The sequence below is a fragment of the Phascolarctos cinereus genome, unplaced genomic scaffold, assembly GCF_003287225.1.
Source record: "Phascolarctos cinereus isolate Bilbo 61053 unplaced genomic scaffold, phaCin_HiC Scaffold_726;HRSCAF=1367, whole genome shotgun sequence".
Classification (NCBI taxonomy): Eukaryota; Metazoa; Chordata; class Mammalia; order Diprotodontia; family Phascolarctidae; genus Phascolarctos; species Phascolarctos cinereus.
Genome location: NW_027556098.1, coordinates 254,236,122 through 254,253,556, shown reverse-complemented (window position 1 = coordinate 254,253,556; position 17,435 = coordinate 254,236,122). Strand labels below are relative to the sequence as shown.

General features: G+C 39.8%; 1 protein-coding gene across 1 annotated transcript in view; it reads left to right on the top strand.

The window, feature by feature from the left end:
* The first annotated feature begins 421 nt into the window (after positions 1-421).
* The window catches only part of GTF3A (general transcription factor IIIA), a 23,459-nt gene continuing 6,445 nt past the window's right edge, over positions 422-17,435 (top strand). Inside the window, exons 1-6 of the mRNA XM_020997133.2 lie at positions 422-669; positions 8,055-8,155; positions 9,362-9,458; positions 9,687-9,775; positions 11,956-12,029; positions 16,478-16,558. Of these exons, the coding sequence (XP_020852792.1) occupies positions 502-669; positions 8,055-8,155; positions 9,362-9,458; positions 9,687-9,775; positions 11,956-12,029; positions 16,478-16,558 (610 nt within the window). The 5' untranslated portion in view covers positions 422-501. The remainder of the gene's footprint in view (positions 670-8,054; positions 8,156-9,361; positions 9,459-9,686; positions 9,776-11,955; positions 12,030-16,477; positions 16,559-17,435) is intronic.

Here is a 17,435-nt window from a genome sequence, read left to right as displayed (position 1 = left end):
GTGCTCTTCTCACTGCAACTACACGGATCACAAGGAGGTTTTCTGCTTTTTGCCTCCACAGCAGGGGTTCTTCATCCATTGCTGTGTCACAGACCCCTTTCCAAGTCTAATGAAATCTACAGACAATTCCTCAGAATCATGTTTGTAAACGCCTAAAGTAAAATTCATAGGATTACAAAGGAAACCAAAGGTTAGTGAAAATAAGGATGCAATTCATTTCCCATCCAAGTTCACGGATCCTCTGAAATCCATCCATGGACAACTTGGGGTTTCAGGGACTGGTGACCAGAGAACTGAGGTAGAAGCGAGAAGCCTGGTCCTTTCTCTGCGCACGCGCACTTGAAAGGTGCCCCACGGTGAGATTAAAAACTCGCTTTCCCAGCATGCTCGGGCCTCCTAATGCCGCTTACGACAAGCGGCCGTTCCCGGAACTTTCTTGGGCTTGCTTTGCGAGTCCGGACTTGTGCTCGGGTAAGAAGCGCTTAGGTTCCGCTGGGAAGCATGGTAGGGGGTGAAGAGGCCGGCGGGCCCTCGGCTGCCCCAGCTTCAGTGTCCTCGTCCTCTTCTCCCATCGTCCGCAAGAAGTACTTCTGCTCGTTTCCTGATTGCAGCGCCACCTACAACAAGGCCTGGAAGCTGGACGCGCACCTGTGCAAGCACACGGGGGAGGTAAAAGCACCGGGGGACGGCTACCGGGGAGCCCTACGGGTTTGTCCCACCCCCCAACCACCCCCCCCGTGGGAGGCGGGCCGAGCGAGGTGGGCGTGGCGAGCCGAGCCTTCTGGCTAGTCTGGTGACTGCCGCGCCGCGCCGCCAGGACTAGAGCAGGGTGGTCCCACCTCTGGGACTCGGTCCAGCTCCCGCTTTTGTTGCTTTGCGGAAAGTGCTTTCCAGTTTGGGTGGAGGTGGTTGCTCTGCCCGGGGAGGGAAAGGGAGAGTGACGACCGGAGGATCGGTTGTAGTGGGAGCATCGTGTCTTTCATTTAGCATAGTGCGTGTTAAACACATTAAGTGTTTAAATAATTTAATTAATTTAAATAAGCTTCATTATCTGTCATTGCCTTCCAAGCTGGACGTAAACCCTGAGTGACTAAATGTCAGTTTAACAAACATTTATGAAATGCCTATGGAATTCCAGGCAGAGGCAAGTTGGTCTGGGAGCCAAGACCTGAGTTCGGGAGCTACCTCAGGGACATCCTTAGCTGGACGTAGTTAGCACTTAACCTTCCGGTCCCTCCTCTCCCCACCCCCTTCAGGAACTCTCTGAGACCCCAAGTTGAGATAAAGCTGTCGAGGTGCATTGGTAGTGTTTCCTCTCCTCCAAGAGCTCTCAACCTAAAAAACCACAGGTTTGGGTGGCTGTCTCCATCCCTCCCTCCAGCATCTCCCCCTCCTTCAATAAAAAGGGCTAGGCACTAATCTAAGACTTTACACACTTAAGAATGTGTAGCTTCTGAAATTCAGACTGGCCCCAGGAGAAGGATGTGGTGGCCGTTGGAGGCATGAGTGACCTGAAATGTTGCTTTTTTTTTTTTTTTGCCGGAATCATATCTAGATTTTGTCGGGATTTTCAGATATGCATTGAAATTTCCAGGAAATTCTAGTTCCTAGTTCCTAAAGGAGAAGTGTGGTATCATTACTACCAGAATGCCATCTAGGAGACTGTTCTGTGACTTAGGCACCCATTTGCGTCCTTTCCGGTTCTTTCCTGTCATCAGCTCCCAAGGAATATTCATAATTTCGATCTCGGGTCATAGAAAGGCAGGTCCAGAGCCGGAGGGGACCTCAGAAGCCATCTAAATCCAACCCCCTTGTTTTTACCGATTGAGGCAGTGTGGTACAGTGCTAGATTTGCAGCCGGAGAACTAATTAGCCATTTGGGTCACTTGGACAGGTCACTCACTGCTCAGGGCTTCATTTCCTCATCTCTACAATGAAGCAAATTATCTCTGTGGTTCCTTCCAACTCTAAAGTCTAGGATCCTATAAAACCCAGGCCCAAGGGTAGCCTAGAGCCAGCTTTCTAACCTAATAGGATGGTTAATTTTTTAGTGCACACATTTACACCTCAAAATGGGCAAAAGTTGTCAATCAGGGCTTGATGTAATTGGTTAATTGTCCAGACTTAAGAAAGTGATAAGGAAAATGTTAATAATGCAGATTAAACCTAAAAGTGTGTTGCCTGTACATTTATTTTTGGAGAACCATGTGTTAAACATTTACTATGCCTCATGTTTGAGCCCTGGTGTGTTAATTTTGCCCCAGTTCTGAGTCCTACTCAGGTGATAAAGTCAATTGGTAAGCATTTATTAGCACCTATTATGTGCCAAGGCTCTGTGCTTAGCTCTGGGGATACCAAAATAAAAAAAAAAAGGGCAGAAGGTAGCCCCTGCCCTCAAGGAGCACACAATCTAACGGGGAAGACAACATGCAAACAACTATGTACAAACAAGCTATATACAGAATAAACAGGAATTAACCAGCAGAGGGATTGGCACTAGAGCTAAGGGGAATTGGGAAAGGTTTCCTGGGATTTAGCTCAGTCTTGAAAGACGCCAGGAGGCAGAGGTGAAGAAGAGGTTGCCAGGTGTGGGGGACAGCCAGTGAAAATTCATGGAGTCAAGAGATGGTGTGTCTTGTTTGAGGACAGGTAGACTTCAGTAAGAGTAATAGCTGGCATTTATGTAGCACTAATTAGCTTTTCACTAGCTAGGTGATTTAGTGGATAGAGTGGTGGGCTCAGAATCAGGAAGACTTCTCTTCCTGAGTTCAAATCCAGCCTCAATCGCTTAGTAGCTGTGTGACCCTGAGCAAGTCACTTAACCCTGTTTGCCTCAATTTCCTCATCTGTAAATGAGCTGGAAAAAGAAATGGCAAACCACTCCAGTGTCTTTTCCAAAAAAACCCCCAAAAGATGGGCAGGTAGGTGGTAAAGATAGAGGGCTGGGCCTAGAATCAGGAAGATTCATCTTCATGAGTTCAAATCCAGCCTCAGACACTTCCTAGCTGTGTGACCCAGGGCAAGTCACTTAACCCTATTTGCCTCAGATCCTATCTGTAAATGAGCTGGAGAAGGAAATGGCAAACCACTCTGGTATCTCTACCAAGAAAACCCCAAATGGGGTCAGAATGAGTTGGACACGACTGAAACAACTGAACAGCAACAAAAATTAGCTTTACATACAATTACATCATGTAATTCTTATAATCACCCCATTTTGCAGATGAGAAAGCTGAGATCAAGAGTGGATAAATGATATGGCAAAGGTCACAAAAGCGTTTGATCCCACACCTTCCTGACTCCAGGTCCAGGGCTTTTATCTCTTATACCAAGTTGCCCGCCCTCGTTATGATATCCAATTCTATGCCTGACTGTATTCACTGAAGATTAATTTAACTTGTAACATTAAATTCTGTCTAGTGGAGTTGCCCACCTCTTCTGTCATAGGATTCAGAGCCAGAAGAGGTGTTAGAGATAACTGGTCCAACCCCTTATTGAATTGTGGAGGAAACTTAGACCTAGAGAAATTGCGTAACCTGTCAGGAGTAGACATGAAGTTCTTCCTTCCCTAAAGGTGCTGTAATCTCATTTGTTGCCCAGCTGAATTAAACATACACCTTAGTTATGAACATTCTTGGTACTTTCTAGAGGTAGTATATGGGTGCTGGTCCTGGAGTCAGGATCCTAGGTTTCAGCTCTCACTCCTTTCACATACTAGTTGATAATCAGTTAATTGCTCATATCCACAGTTTCCTCAGTGGGGTTAAATATAATAAAACTAATAGCTGACATTTATGTAATAGATTAAGGTTTGCAAAGTATTTTTATACATTTATCTCATTTAAACACGAACTACTCATTTCTCAGGGTTGTTGTGGAGATAAGGCTTTGCAAGACTTAAAGTACCAGATAAATAAGCGTTTTTAGTAGAAATAATAGATGGAAATTATGTTCCGCGACAGGTTATAGCAATATCAAAATGCTCAGTGGGTGAATGGTGCAAAACAGTATTGTACTTTTCAGCATAAGAAAGGATTGTGTTCCAAAAGTTCATTCGTAAGTAAATTGGACTTAGAAAAAGATTCCCTTTATCTTAAGAATCTATTCTGTGTTGCCAGGTAGTGTGCCACAGTGGATAGAACAGTGGAAATTGAGTCAGAAAAGCCCATGTTCAGATCACATCTGAGACTTTAACTAGCCTTGTGCCTTTGGGCAATTTACTTAACCTTTTGGACCTTCAGTTTTCTCATCTGTATAATGGGAATAACATTAGCATTTGCTTCACAGAGTTGTTTTCAGGAACAAATGAGATCATATATGTAAAATATTTTGCTCATATATATAGCTTTAAGGTACGCAATCTTCAAAACAAGGTTAGATCCAATGTTAGCCCATAAAGGCATTATATTTTAGCCATAAGGTCATTTAATTGTAGGGTTATAGTCTAGCATTTTCTTATACTTAATGGGTATTTAACAAATGTTTGATGAATGAGTAATAGAACCAGTTGTAGTTCTTACTCTTGGGAGTAAGAAGCCTTGCAGCGTCTGATTGTTCCCTCATCATTTGGGTGCCGAGATACCAAGACGTGGAATTTGAAATGAAGGAAGTTTATCTTTTGTTTTTGCTTTCTACATCAGATGAACTGGATCCCATTTGGAAACTTTCAAAACACCCTTCTCCCCAGGTCCTTCATGCCCTGTTGTGAAGGTGATGGAACTATGATTCATCACTGTGGGCACAATGACTGCATTCTCCTCATCAGCATGGGCATTACTCTCCATTCCTTCTTGCTGTCTATATTTCTTTCCTCTGTCTTTCCATTAGTTCTCCAGTTGGGAACTTATGTTTAGAGGCCTTCTTTTCGTTTCATTTCTTTTCATATGTAGGGAGTTCCAGTATGCCACTTAGACTGTTTCTCATTCTTGATAGAGCACACACTCTTATTCTGTTCACACACGTTCTTTTTAATGTCTTCTGGGTCACTTCTCTGGTGCAAGACATCATTGGTAATGTCCGCCATGTGTCTTTCCATTGACCTTTGAATTATTTATATCACAGTATTCTGGTTCACAGTCATACAGCAACACTTATAAGACATTGGCGTTGATAAAACAAGCAGCAAATGCGAGTTGATTGGTATCTTGATTGCTTTTTTTTTTCCTTAATGAAAGAACTGTCTGTTATCTTCTTGCATTGTTGTGGCATTTTCTCCTCATTGAAATAATAGAACTTCCAACTTGCAAGGACCTTGGGCTTCATGTAGTTCTTTCTGTGAACAGGAATGCTCTTAATACTATCACCAGAAACTTCCAGTAGTGGCTGATCCAGACTTTCCCTCACTCTTTTCATTCCCTCACCTGTTGAAAAGCCTGTGCTCTACTATTAGAGAGAAACAGTGTGGGAGAGTGGAAAGAATTCTCAGTTTGGATTTGGGAGAGATGCAGATATTTAAATCATCTATGTGGTGGTGGGAAACTCATTTAACTGCTGAATTTTAGTTTTCTCAGCAGCAAAACAGGGATAGTGGTAGCTAGTATGTCTGTCTTACAAATTTCTTCTAAGTTCATAGAATTTAGAGTTAGAAGATACCTCAGAGCTCATCTGCTTATCCCTACCTTTATAAGATGAAGGCAGAGTGACCAGATGACTTAGGAAGTCATGTTTTCTTGTTGCTGGTAGGTAAATGATAAACCAGCTCTGTCTGAGTTGTCCTTCCATCTAGCTATAATTTACTCATGTGTCTTGGTTTCCTTGATCATGAGAATGTAATGGGGATATAGCTCATTGCCTCTGGTAGTGACCTCATCTCCACTGCTCTTTGAACAGAAGTGAAAAGTTAACAAGTATTGACAGACATCATTTTAGCTGTCTACATGTTACATGGTTTTAGCCACATCTGCTTTCTCTGCCCCCCACGCTCCCACTGTCACTGGAATGAGGCTGCTGCATAGGACTGAGGACTATTTTAGTTTGGGTATTTGTCCATTTCGTAAGCTGGCCTTCAGAGAGCATACACATGTCATGCAGTACCCTCAGACTGTTCCAAACCCGTCCACTACCGTGTTCTGACCATGCCTGCCAGTTTATTAGTGTTCCAAGCCTCAAAATTTGTCTTTCTTTCCTCTTCCTTCCAATCCAAGCACCTATTTCCTTTCTTCAGATGATCCCATTGGAAATCTTAGATGTTTGATGAAAACAATAAGATTCTAGGGTTGCACAGTAAATGCCCATAACTGGCTACTCTGGGAATGGAGGAGAATAGCCCTGTTGGGGGCATAGAGGTGATGCGGCAGGCAGGATTGGAAGTTTTGTATATAGAGGTTGTAGGCTACATCAGTTGCTATGTTGGTGGTAGGGTAGAGAGGATTCCTGTGCAGATATGGAAAGAACTAGATGATTTTAAAGGCCCTTCCAACTTGGAAATTCTTTGATCTTGAAGAGAGGAAGATGACTAAAGAAAGGAAGAAAATAATGGAAGGTTCTTATAATAAGAAAAAAAAAAAAGGGCAGCCAAGAAACTATCAACCCATATTCCTGTTGCTTGTTTTATTAATACCAATATTCTCCAGGTATTGCTTTATGATTGTGAATCATGGAACACCATGAACTCAGAAGAACCAAAATTATAAGTAATTTCTAAGGGCAACGGGGAGAAATGTGGTAGATTTATAGGTATATTACCAGTGATGTCTTACACCAAGGAGGTGGCCCAGAAGGCATTAACAAGAACATGTATGAACAGAATAGGAAGCATGTTCCTAAGTGATCATGTGAGAATGAGAAACAACCTGGTGAACCATGAAACCCCATAAATATGAAAAAAAAATTAAAATATTTGTAAATTCAGGACTGACTGTTCCATATAAGAGAAGTAGCAGAAGTGTTCATTCAACGTATAGTGGGTGGGAGTAGATTGGAAAGGGTCATTGTTAGGCCAGTAAATTACTTTTTATCCCCTGAAACTACTTGTTTATATCTATGTCATTTGTGTATAGCCAAAGAGAATAATTGATACCAAATATTTTTTAAAATATGCCTTGAGAAAACTAACAGTCAAGAAGCAGTTTATAATGTGATGATGGTTGATTTGGATTTAAATATACATTATTACATACATTGTTGACTTCCTAATATTTGGATTGGTAAATTTTCCATGGTTGCCCGCCCTTGGTAATAACATATTTTATCTTGATCTGATGCCAGGGCCTAATGAGTGTCTTTAGGGACCTGGTTGTAAATTAGCATCCATACTGTGTTGCCATTTTTCAAATGGTGTTTTCCATGCTTTAATAGTACTTCTGTGTGCGTTCTCAGGTGTGGTATGTATGAGGTTTTGTTTTAGGGTAGTCATTGGGCTTGTCTGGGATGAAGTAGGACTTGCATGTTTACCACAGGTTCCGTCATTACAGATTAAATCATGCCTTGGGGTGGAGACCTGGCGCACCAAGAGCAGACAGTGAGACTCAATCAAGGAGGTTGCTATATTTGGTTGCAGTATAATCCTATATTGAAAAAAATCTCAGCATTTAATGTAACTTAACTCTGTATTAATGTGTCCTCATCTTTTGAATGTGAAGGACTGTGTTTTTACAAGTCAGCTTTCCTATAGGTTAGTACCAACGCCCTGAAAATCTCTGGCCAAATGTGGCCTACTTCCCATTCATATTCCACTTATTTCCAGCAGTATTTCATAGGACCACGTTTCAATTCAGTAGGAGGATTTGAGTAGTGCCTTGAAGTTTGTGATAAGACTTGACTGGCATAGTTTAAAATGAAGAGAGCAGGGCTGTGGCATTTCTGTAATTCATTGTGGCTAATAATTAAGGATTGCACAGAAAGTGCTATTCTGGGCTTGAACATAGTAGGTGTTCCATAAGTGTTTGAATGAATAAGAACTGTACATCTCTGAATATAAGAAAGCATTTACTAGCTTCCTTTCCTTATCTAGCATTAAGGCTCTTAAATGATGCCAAATTTACTGCATTAGTATCTTCATCATAACAGCCAACTAGGGCAAGATTAAAATAATGATTTTTTTTCCTCTTTGTTAGAGACCATTTGTTTGTCATTATGAAGGCTGTGGCAAAGCATTTATCAGAGACTACCATCTGAGTCGCCATGTGCTGACACATACGGGAGAGAAGCCATTCGTGTAAGTCGGTGTTATCTTTCAGAGGCTTTGGAAGGAGGTTGGTGCCTTGTAAGTGGCCAGCTAGAAGGAAACTTTGCCATTACTTCACATGTTCAAAAATACATATTTTCCCAATATTTTCATCTTCTGATGTGAATTGACAATAACAACACTCACTTGTGTGTGTTTAATGGATGGGGGAAAGAGTTTGTAGGTCAGTATTTTTTTTTTTTGGTAGATCAGTATGTCCTCAGGCCTGTACTTAAAGCCTTTTCTGCATGATGAGACATGCCAGAGCTTGTACTTCCTTGGTGCAGTCTTCAAAGATGTAAGGTTACCTCCATGCTGTGATGAGGCATATCAGGATTACCTGGGAGCCAAGAAGTAGTATAGGCTAAAAATGCTTACATGGATTTGTGGTCTCATCAGTTGAGATATTTCCTTCGAAGATGCAGATCTCAACTAGTCTATGTGTGATTCTTATCCATGTCCTGCCCTAAATTCACTCCTGGGAGTCCACCTGCTGTGTGGGAAGCCTTCTTCACTTTCTTCTGATGTCACATGTACCTGTCCTGTACTCGATCTGACCACATGTCATCCTTCACCATGTGACCACCCATTTTCCTTCTTCTCTTCCTGTCATGCATTGCCTGAATGGCATCTTTTACTTCTACTCTTCAAAGCTCCCTATTGGTTATGCATTAGAGCCTGATCACAACCCCAATGCCCTCTCTACTTCTCTCCTGACTTTTATGTGATGCTCATTTTCATTTCTTTGGTCTCTTTGGAAATTCAGGTCGGAGGGTTGGAGCCAGGGGAATCAAGTTCCTAATCTCTTAATTTCCTTTTGGTTCAGATGTGGAGAGTATTTGTGTTTCTAGGACAGGCAGTACTTTGTGTGCCATTCCTATGCCTAATATGAGCTGAGATTCCATACACCAAACATAATTTATCCATCCTAGTCACTTTGTAACATCCACGTTTCTTTATGCAACTTTAAAAGCATTGATAGACTTAATTTAGTGTAGCACTTGGCAGCTTTTTGATTTCAGGGATTGTTCTGTTTTTTATCTTTGCATCTCCAGCATCTGTTACAGTGCCTGGAACATAATAACTGCCTATTGGTGGAGTAGGTGATTTTTTTAAGGAAAATATGAGGGTAGACAGATGTAAAGTTAAACTGCTTCTTTTTTTTCCTTTTTGACTCTCTTTAATGATTTCTTATAGTTGCACTGCTACTGGTTGTGGTCAGAAATTCAACACAAAATCGAACTTGAAGAAACATACTGATCGCAAACATGAAAATCAACAAAAACAATATGTAGTAAGTATTTGTTACGTATACTGGCTCTGCAGAAATTTTAAAAGTTCTTTATAAGGTTCCGACCTCTTTAAAACCCAGAAACAAAAGAATTTAATACTTACTAAGTGGAGAAAGTAGCAAATATTGCCTCAGTTATATGTTACTTGCTAGAGGGAATCATGTTGTAGGCTATGGTTTTTTTTGTGACGGATTCTTCTCTCTAAAATCTTAACCAATCTTTCTTAACAGTGTGACTTTGAAGGTTGTAGCAAGTCTTTTAAGAAACATCAGCAGCTGAAAGTCCATCAGTGCCAACATACTAATGAACCACTATTCAAGTAGGTATTTAAAAGTGCTCGTAATCCATTAAAGATTGCTTTATTCTCTCTCATCAGTTATATTTCGAAGGGTTTTGAATTAGCTAAATTTGTCCAAATGAAAAATGAATTAAGGGATTAAATAGCTTGTTGGAACCTTAGTAGAACTGTAGTTCAGCCTGAAGAAGAAAAGAGGGCTTGGCTGTTCACGTTGGACCTTACGTATATGAAAGGGAATGTGAAGAAGATGCTGATGAATTGTGCTCGGTGGACAGAAGAACAAAAGGAATGACCGTAAGGTATTCTCCAGGAAGGGTTGCTAGACCTGTGCCATGATGATTTCACATTGGAATAGGCTTGCAAGGAAAGTTCCATCCTTGGAGATGATGACACATAACATAGTTTGAGACTTTGTTGATGGTGATTCCTATCCAAGAGCAGGTGTGGCTGGAAAGACTGACACTCTGCCAGCCCTCCTTTGCTCACTGCACATGCACGGAGGGTCCTTTGGCTTGTGACTGCAGCTATTGCATCTTGTTCCTACTTGCCGAGATGCCGCTTTGACTCATGTTTTTCTTGATGTTTTTGCTTAAGCAGCTCTACCTGGGTCTTCTTTTTTTTTTCCCCTTATGGTTACACTTCAGACTGAAGTGTCTACTGACCTTATTTCCCACAGAAATTCACAACTCTGTGGCATCGTTTTAAGTAAACTAGGGCTGTTCTACATGACATGTACATCTGGGAGAAGGAATCACCTCTGGAGGGCCTTACTGGATCCTGTGATTCCAAGAGTACATGTGGCAGTATACCTGTCTTCTAGCCATGTATGTTTTTCACTTATGTGCAGGAAGGAGAAATACAATAACATTTCAGGGTCATAAATAAATACAAAGTCATCCAAGAATAGAATATAGATAAATTATTTTCCCCCAATAATAGTCTTGTGTTAGTCTTTGTCAAGATTGTTCAACTGGTAATTCGAATTTATCTATGATTTGGACATTACTAGGTTTTGTAATTCAGTTTAGTATGTCTAGGGGTTAGAAGGATGTACTGTTGGGGAGTCAAGTATAACAAGCATTTATTAAGCGCTTACTGTGTGCTAGGTACTGTGGTAAGTGCTGGGGATATAAAGAAAGGGAAAGACAGCCTCTAGAGACAACAAACACATAAATCAGTGTATAAAAGATAAATACATCGTAGAAGATAATCTCAAAGGCCTCCTGCAGGTGAGATTTGAGCGGAAGTCTTGAAGTTGTTATACTCAGGGAAACTAAAGAGGGAGAGAGGAAGATGGAGAGCATTCCAAGCATCGGAAAAATCAGTGCTAAGGAATGGAGAAGGGAGATGGAGTATTGTGTGAGGAACAGCAAGTGGGCCAGTGTAGGCAGATCACAGATTTGGTGATGTGTGACATAGAGTGTGTAGGGGAAAGTCAAATGTAAGAGGACTGGGAAGGCAGGAAGGGGCCATGGTGTGAAGAACCACAGGAGGACTGGCTATCTAGATGGCATAGTGGATAGGTACTGGGCTTGAAGACAGCCCCAGACATTTACTGCCTGTGTGACCCTGGGCAATTCAACCTTTCTCATCTTTGGTTTATGGGAAAAATAAACCGTCTGCCTCACAGGGTTGTTGTGAGGAGCAAATGAGATTACATGTAAAGCACTTTGCAAACCTTAAAGCGTTATATAAATTTGCTGGTTATTACAATTATAATTGATCCTGGAGGTAATGAGCCTTTGGAGCTTGTGGAAGCCATGGGAATATGGGCAGACCTGTGTTTTAAGAAAATCATTTTGGTAGCTGAGTGGAGGATAGCTTGGAGTGAGGAGAGAGTTGAGGCAGGGACACCATTTAGAAGACGATTACAGGAGAGAAGAGAACTTAGAAGAGAGATGCAAAGGTGGAAGTGATGAGATCTCACAACAGGCTGGATATATATGGAGTCAGTAAAAATGAGGAGTTGAGGATGACGCGAGGTTTCAAGCTTGGAGTAGATGGTGGTAGCTGGGGCAGTAACAGGAGGTTCAGAAGAGGGTAAGGTTTGGGAGGAAGGGCACTAAACTCTGATCTGGACATGTTAAGTTTGAGGAAGATCAAGACAAACTAATCTGTGCCTCATCTTTAAATTTTGAGCTATGTACTCAATGTAGCTGTCGATTTAGACTGGCTAATATCCAATTATGTCGTTTATATAGATGTAACAACGAAGGCTGTGGAAAACACTTTTCTTCCCCTGGCCATCTAAAACGACACGAGAAGATACATGAAGGTAATTTTAGTTTTTTCCTTATAGCAGTCACATTATACTCTGCAACAAATTCTATAGAGAATGTGCATTTGTTTTCTAGAACGTTAAATGTTTTTCTTTATTGTTCTGCATCTTCACCCTGGAAGACTATAAGATACATAGGCAAAAAAAAAGATTTTCTGATGTGAAATAATCGGCAGCATGTTCAGCTCTCGTACGTATTTTCAGATAGGCCTTATGTACTAAATACATTGAGTATCAAATGTTCCTGAACTGTTATCTGAGTGTAGTTACTCTAAATTATAAGCATCTTTTTTTTCCAAATTTATCTATCAACACAATAAGATCATATGTTGTTCTCCAATGTCTGTGGAATTTTGTATTCAAAATAAGTAGGCCTTTGGAGGGAATGTCATCTGTCTTTTTATGTGTAAGTATACCATGCAGACTTTTCACAATCTCCTTAGTTTTTAAGCTTTAAAAAAAATCTTTGTAGTATTTGTTCTTTGAAATTTGAAATATTCAAATTTACATTAATACAGTTTTAGTTTTGGGAAGAAAAAGTACTATATAAATTTCAAAAATAAATAGGTATGCTTTTTAATATACTAAGTGATTTTAAAGGAGACAACATGGAATGGTGGATAGTAGAGTAAGCCTTGGAATCAGGACAAGCTGGGTTCAGATATTAGTTCTGACATATTCTGGTACTGCAAACCCAGATAATTCACTTAACCTCATGGGAATTATCTAAAATTAGTTTGCAAAATAATTGCTAATCTACATTGACAGAGGAAATTTCCTCACTTCAAGCTCTGTACACCAATGATATCACAGGTCTGGACTTCTTGCTTACCCCTCCTCCCCATATGAGCTGAAAGTGTTCATGCAAGTCTTCACAGGTTTCTCTGGAACCATCCCTTTCCTTTTATCTTATGGAACAATAATATTCTGTTACATTAATATACAATAATTTGTTCATGCAGTCACCAGATGTTGGATACCTCTTTGTTTTCAGTTCTTTGCTTAAAGCAAAAAGCTGCTATAATCTTTTTTCTTATGGATATTTTTCTTTCTTTGATCTCTTTGGTGAATAAAGCCTTAGACTTTTTTTAAAGGGTGTTTCAAATGATAAGGTAACAGAAGCTGAGATCTTTTCTGTTTGTTTCTAAATAGCAACAGTGTGTCTTCAGAATAATCCAATCCTGGTGCTTTATGAATTTCTAAGTCCATATGTTGGAATTGAGTGCCATTGGGAAGTCCACTTTTACCCAAGTAGTATCTTCCATTGCTCATGAAACTTATGAGAGGGAGAAAATGGGAAAACCCACTTGGGTAGGTCAGCGATTCTAAGCCTAAGGGCTTTTGTTTCTGTAGGGCCAATGAAATGATGACTGGAAGGGAGTAAGAATGAAGGTAGACAAACATACCCGACATAGTATAATACTCTTAAAAGAAATAATGATCTCATTAATTGGAAAGACATGGTTTGGCCATGACAGTATAATCATAGTTTTAGAGTGAAAAGAATTATTGAGATCACTTAAGTCCAGCTTCCATATCTTATAGATAAGTAAACTGAGGCATAGAGGTTAGAGAGGCCAAGGGTCATGTAGCTAATTAGTGTCTGAGGCAGGATCTGGATTTGGGTCTTATTCCTGGCTCCAAGCCCTTTAGTGCTATATTGTCAAGCCAAGGAGGAAATACTTTATAGAGCTAAGCAAAATAATAACACTGTATCTGGAGGAAAGTAATGGGAGAATGTGGGGGAAGCAACGAAGGGGGAATAGCACTTGCAGACCTCCAGTTCTTTTAAGTAATGATCAGAATTATTTGGTTAACGGGGAAGCTAGGTGGCTTAGTGGATAGAGCACTGGCCCTGAAGTCAGGAGTACCTGAGTTCAAATCCATCCTCAGACCAAGCACTTGACAGTTACTAGCTGTGTGACCCTGGGCAAGTCACTTAACCCCAATTGCCTAAAAAAAAAAAAAAGAATTATTTGGTTAAAAATAGAAAAGTACATCACTGAAACAGACTAGATAAGTAAGAATCAGAAAATAATCTAATTTCATCCAATGTGAGAGAATATTAAAGTACTTAGGAGCAAGACTATTTTCCAAGAACTTCTGGGAAACTAGAAAGTAATCTGGAAGAGAATAGATTTGGATGTGATTTTACACTAGTGATGTCAAACTCAATAGAAACTGATCCCTGTAGCCAACAAATTGTTTAGAAAACCTCATATTAACATTATCTATTTTGTATTGTATGTTTATTTTGTTAAACACTTCCCTGTTACATTTTAAGCTTACACCATATCACAATAAGTTCTAAAGGAACTCGATTTAAAAGGTCATATCATTAAATAAAATTAAAGCAAAATAGGTAGAGGAACTTTGATAATTATAACCAATGGGAGAACTCTTAACCCGATAGGGTAAAGGAGATCACAAAAGTTAAGACAGTTAATTTTGAATGTATGAAATTGAAATGCACAACCTCGGATTTTGCGTGAACAAAATCAGTGCAGGTAGTTTTAAGAAAGAAAACTGCTGCCTTAGGAAATGCTTTGCATTAAGTACCTGATAAGGTTCTGATATCCAAGGTTATCCAAGGAGTTAATAAAATATACAAGACCCATATACATTATTTGTAGTGGATAAGAGGTTAAAGGACATAAACAAAGTTATTTATTAGCAATCATATGAAAGATTGCTCCTAATCATTGATAATGAGGGGGATGCAAATCAATAACTCTAAGGTTTTACTTCACACTCAGAAAATTGACAAAGGTAAAAATAGATAATGTTGGAGGGGTTTTGGAAAGACTGGAACAGCAATATGCTAAAAATAGGTGGAGCTAAAAATAGATCTAATCATTCTGGAAAGTAATTTGTATAATACCTTTTAGGGAACTAAAATCTTCATCCCTTTTGTTGCAAAGACTCTACTGCTAGGCCAATGAGAGAAAGGTCTCATATGTATTAAAATATTTATAGCAGTGTTTTTTATACTATAAAAAAAAGAGGTGCCCACCTTTTGGGGAATAGCTAAACAGATCTGGGACATAATTATAATGGAATATCAGTGTACCAAAAGAGTCGATAAATATAAAGAATTCAGAGAAGCATGGGAAGACTTACAGATACAGATCAAAGAGAGCAAAACCAGGAAAACAAAATACACAACTACAGCCATACAAATGGAAATATTAAAATGAAAGTAAGAATGTATAATTGTAATGACCAGGTTTTCCCCTGGAGGAGAGTTGAGAAAGTATATCTCACACCCTTCATTGCAAAGGTGAGTGACTGAAGGTGTGAAATATCACATAAACTATCAGACATAATTGGTGTGTTAGTGTTTTTGCTGAAGTTGCTTCTCTCCTGCTCTCCCATTTTTTGGGTTTAGATCTATGATTCCCCATTGAAGAGACTCCATCTTCCAATAAAGATTGGTAATTTCTTTGCAATTTAAAGTCTTAGAGAGTTGCCTGGGGGATTGAAAAGTTAAATGAAATACCCTTTAATTAAATGAAGCTCTTATTCAATAGCATTCAAATACATTAACAAACAAAAGTAACAGAGTCACATGTTAGGTCTATCATATCATACATACATAGCTGTGTCAGTTTCCTGGAAGAGGAAGTTTTGCACAAAATGGAGAATCCAGGACCTAATGATGCAAGATTCCTAATTCAAATTGAATTTGTATGAATAGCCTCATTCCTTGTGGAAAAATTAATCCTGGATCCATGTTTTTCCTCTTGGACATCACTGTTTTAAGCTGTAATGCTGCAATCATACTCATTTGTTCAATTTGAATACTACATTTTTATAGGTGCAGTTGTCAATATATTCTATTACATTTGTATGCTGAGCCCATTACTTGAGGTGTGGTGAAATAAAAGCTGATCATTTAGTGGATGGTTTCATTGGAGTTGCCTGGAATGTATCTAATGTAGCAATGAAATGTCAGGTGTTAGGAGGCTGCCCTCTATCCTCCAAGTCATGCTGTCTCTTTTAAGTTCTTAGAGGGTGTATGTGTGTATATGTGTATATGTATGTGTGTGTGTATGTGTGTGTGTATGTGTATGTGCATGCATGAGTGTGCATGCACGCACATGTATAAGTGCACATATATGTGTCTGATATATATATATGTTAACACACACACGGTTTAAGAATATATGGTTATATATTCACATGAATATCTGATTTTATTTATTTGAATGTCTTCCAGTGATACAGATCAGATATCATCTTATTCATACTTGTCATCCTATTCAGCTCTTGTTAGGGTTCTTTCATAGGCTTACTTCCATAAGTTCACCCAAGATGCTAGGGACCTCTTTTTTTTAAATTATAAAATTGGCATCATATAATCTCTGCATTTGCCTAATAATTTAGTAAATCTGTGATTGAAATCATCTGTGCTAAACTAACAATATGCCACTTTTAAAAAATAGGTTATATGTGCCAAAAGGGTTGTTCTTTTGTGGCAAAAACATGGACGGAGCTACTGAAACACATGAAGGAAACTCATAAAGGTAAAAATGATGTCTTACATCATGTTATCGTCATGTCACTATTGACCCGTATGACCAACAAGACAGACTAGATTTTTTTTTCCTCCAGGCCTGCTAAATTTCTCTCCCACAAAAAAAAAGTCAACCTAAAAGAGGAATTATGTGGCATAAGTAGAACAAATATAGATAAATCCACAGCACAAGAAAACAGGAACCCCAACAAGCAGCAGCCTAACAAATTAGCACTGGAGATCACTAATATTTAAGTGCTCAATCAGCACTCCTCCCCTGTCAGCTCCCATCCTCCAGCAGAGTGTAGAGACTGGTCCGTAGGCTTGTACCTAAGACCCACAAAGGGGTTGTTGAGATTGCCAGCACCACCACCACCGTGCCACACCCCCCTTAACCCCCACTGCCTATTCCCGGACACTGCTGCACAGAGCAGTAAGAAGACTGTCTATCTAGTAGGGAGGGGTAGATTAGAGGGGAGGAGGAGATTGAGCTTTCTTTTATCTGGAATGGCTTTTATGATAGTGGACCTTGAAGCATGCAGAGTTTGCCCAGAAGATCCATCCTCTCCTCCCTAATGCCCTGCAAAAAGTGGTTGAAACCGATTCAGCTTAGCCAAAGAAGGAAAGAATGAGAACTGAGGATGGAACTAGGGCAGGGGGTAGTTTGAGTGGCTGCACTGAATGTGAAGGAAAGGAAACTTAAATCTTCCCAGAAGCTACTATACTTCTTACAGCACAGACCAAGATCAGTGAAAAGCAAATTCCCCACTATTGGAGTAAGCGGAGGCAGTTCTACACTCCATCCCTAGGGGTTTGTGTACTGTTAAAGAGGGGAAGGAATCAGAAAGTGATTGATAGGAATATTATGATGAAATACTAAAACCAAT